This window comes from Dipodomys ordii, unplaced genomic scaffold, assembly GCF_000151885.1.
Source record: "Dipodomys ordii isolate 6190 unplaced genomic scaffold, Dord_2.0 Scaffold6856, whole genome shotgun sequence".
NCBI lineage: Eukaryota > Metazoa > Chordata > Mammalia > Rodentia > Heteromyidae > Dipodomys > Dipodomys ordii.
Genome location: NW_012274069.1, coordinates 1 through 3,255, shown reverse-complemented (window position 1 = coordinate 3,255; position 3,255 = coordinate 1). Strand labels below are relative to the sequence as shown.

The window sequence follows — 3,255 nt, the reverse complement described above, 5'->3', positions numbered from 1 at the left end:
GTGCCCCCCGCCCCCCACATCTGCCCCCACAGTGCCCCCCTGCCCGCCCCTTGGCCCTCACGCCTGCAGCTCTCCCCCTTCCCCAGGCCTGTCTCTTCCCTGCAGGCACCTGGAGAACCACGATGTCGTTCAGCAGGCGCGTGGGGTCGTAGCCGTTCTCGAACACACGCTGCACCCTGAACGTCTGCCGGGTGGCGCGCTCTGCCTGCCGCAGGTTGTGAGCGCCCAGCACGGCAGACACCGACTGGGCGTTCCTGTGGGGAGGGGATGGAGGAGGGTGTGGGTGGTCGCGTGGTGGGGCGCAAGGGATCCCCTCCCCGGGGACTTTCCCAGAGCCATCAGGGAGAGGGGGGAGCCCTGGTGACCCCAGACTCAGGACAGGCTCACAGGAGCCCTGCAATCATCACCCCGGACACACTGGGGACCCCCAGGCTGGGAGCTGGAGGGGACACTCACCTGCCATTCACGCAGTGTGCCGCAGACAAGACGAAGTTGGGGGCAATCAGGGTCCCCCCGCAGAAGTGGCCCCCACGCTGCTGCAGGGACACCATGAAGGGCCATGCGTGGGGCCTGGCCGGCCGGCCACCCACAATCTCAGAGGCCAGTGTGGGGCCTGCAGGCCGGGGGACATACAGGGTGGGGATGGTAAGGGCCTGAGAGGTGGCACTCCAAGAACACACGGCAGATGGGGAAACTGAGGCAGAGAGCAGAGCAAGGATTACCCACAGATCCCCTACACTTAAGTCTGGCTGCTAGATCTCCCCCCACCAGTGGATGTGAGGAACCCCCAGTTCTGGGCTCTTGGGCCTTGGTGACTTGTTTTTTTTTGGGTCCGGTCATGGGGCCTGAACTCAGGGCCTGGGTGCTGTCCCTCAGCTTTTCAGCTCAAGGCTAGTGCTCTACCACTTAAGCCACAGCGCCACTTCCAGCTTTTTTCTTTTTGCTTATGTGGTGCTGAAGAATGAAACCCAGGGCCTCATGCATGCAAGGCAAGCACTCTACCACTGAGCCACCTTCCCAGCCTGTGACTTCTTTTTTTTGTTGTTGTTGGTCATGGGGCTTGAACTCTGGGCCTGGGTGCTGTTCCCCAACTCTTCAGCTCAAGGCGAGGGCTCTACCGCCACAGCTCCACTTCTGGTTTTCTGGTGGTTTACTGGAGATAAGAATCTCACGGGGGCTGGGAAGGTGGCTCAGTGGTAGAGCGCTTGCCTTGCATGCTTGAGGCCCTAGGTTCGATTCCTCAGCACCACATAAGCAGAAGAAAAAGCCGAAAGTGGTGCTGTGGCTCAAGTGGTAGAGTGCTAGCCTTGAGCTGAAGAGCTGAGGGACAGCGCCCAGGCCCAGAGTTCAGGCCTCATGACCACCCCCCCCCCAAAAAAAAAAGAGTCTCAGGGACCTTCCTGCCATGGCTGGCTTTGAACTGTGCTCCTCAGATCTCAGCCTCTTAGGTAGTTAGGATTACAAGCGTGAGCTACCAGTGCCTGGCTGGTGACTTTTCTTTCTTTCTTTCTTTCTTTCTTTCTTTCTTTCTTTCTTTCTTTCTTTCTTTCTTTCTTTCTTTCTTTCTCTCTTCCTTTCTTTCTTGTCAATCCTGGGGCTTGAACTCAGGGCCTAGGCACTGTCCCTCAGTCTGTCTGTGCTCAAGGCTAGTACTCTACTACTTGAGTCGCAGCACCACTTCTGTATGTGGTACTGAGGAATCGAACTCAGGGCTTCATGCATGCTAGGCAAGCACTCTACCACTAAGCCCCTTCCAACTTGAACTCGGAGTCTGGATGCTGTCCCTGAGCTTTTTGCACTCAAGGTTAGAGCTCTACCTCTTGAGCCACACTTCCATCTTTTTGCTGGTTCATTGGAGATAGTCTCACAGACTTTCTCACCTGGTTTGTACCATGATCTTCAGATCTCAGCCTCCTGAGGTCCTAGGATTGCAGGTGCAGGCCACCTGTGCCCTGGCTGGCAATTTCCTTTTCCTCCTCCGACTCCTCCTTCTTGCCAGCTCTGGGGCCTGAACCACAGGTGCTTGGCTTGCTTGCTTTCTGGGTTCCTTGTCCTAGCTGCCATCCACCCATGAGTATGAGTCAAGCATACCCATGGGTGATGGGAAAGAGCCAGATGGACACCAAGAGGTTGGCCAGCACTAGTCAGGCACGGGTGGCTCACGCCAATAATCCTACCTACTCAGGAGGCTGAGATCTAAGGTTCACAGTTCAAAGCCAGCTTGGATAGGGAAGTCTTATGAGGGCTGGGAAGGTAGCTTAATGGTAGAGTGCTTGTCTCCCAGGCATGAAGCCCTGGGTTCGATTCCTCAGTACCACATACACTGAGAAAGCCAGAGTGGTGTTGTGGCTCAAGTGGTAAAGTGCCAGTCTTGGGCCAAAAAGCAAGGGACAGCACCCAGGCCCCAAATTCAAGTCTCAGCATGCACACCCATGCACGGATGCACACACGAGGATGATCATCACTCACCGCTTAATAGCAAGGCCAGCAGCGCAGCCATGAGAGCAGGGCTGGAGGGCGGGGAGATGGAGGTCATGGCGGTTCCGGGCTCCCTGAGGGCTCTGTACCCACCTGGGGCCCGCCAGGCTCTCTTATAGCCCACACAGGGAGGCCGTTGCATTGCCCCACCCCAGCTGGAACCCCATTTCCTCTCCGGGAACATGCAGGGAGTAAAAGGAGGGGGGGCCCAGGCTGGCAGCATGGTCTCCAGGTTTCATTCAGAACGCACAATTTTATTGTGTATGAGTATGTCCCAAATATAGCACATGACATGCGTTGGTCACCATCTCTCTGCTGTCCACCTGTCACCTGGCAGACTCACCAAGAACTGAGAGGCCTTGATTGGCCCTGGTGCCTCAGTTTTTGCAGAGCAAGGCAAACACCAGACTTGTTATTTCACTGGGGCCTGGACTCTGTCCCTGAGCCTGTCTGTGCTCCAGGCCAGCCCCCTACCCCTTGAGCCACAGCACCACTTCTGGCTTTTTCTGTTGATGTGGTACTGAGAAACCAAACCCAGGGCTTCATGCATGCTAGGCAAACACTCTACCACTAACCTACATTCCCAGCCCTAATTTTTTATTGTTGTTATTAAGGTGATGTTCAGAGGAATGACAGCGACATACGTCGGATAAAGAGTACATTCCTGTGCTGGTGGCTCACACCTGCAATCCTAGCTACTCAGGAGGCTGAGATCTGAGGATCGCGGTTCAAAGCCAGCCTGGGCAGGAAAGTCTGTGAGACTCTCTTTTTTTTTTT

The 3,255-nt window shown here is 55.9% G+C and overlaps 1 protein-coding gene across 1 annotated transcript; it reads right to left on the bottom strand.

The window, feature by feature from the left end:
• Positions 1–88: 88 nt before the first annotated feature.
• On the bottom strand, positions 89–2,549 carry LOC106002298 (neutrophil elastase-like; the record flags this gene model as incomplete). Its single annotated transcript, XM_013037195.1, has 3 exons — positions 2,470–2,549; positions 457–613; positions 89–254 (listed from the first exon to the last, which is right to left on the bottom strand). Coding segments are annotated over exons 1-3 (390 nt in total), but the record flags the coding sequence as incomplete, so codon positions are not given.
• Between the last annotated feature and the right edge of the window lie 706 nt (positions 2,550–3,255).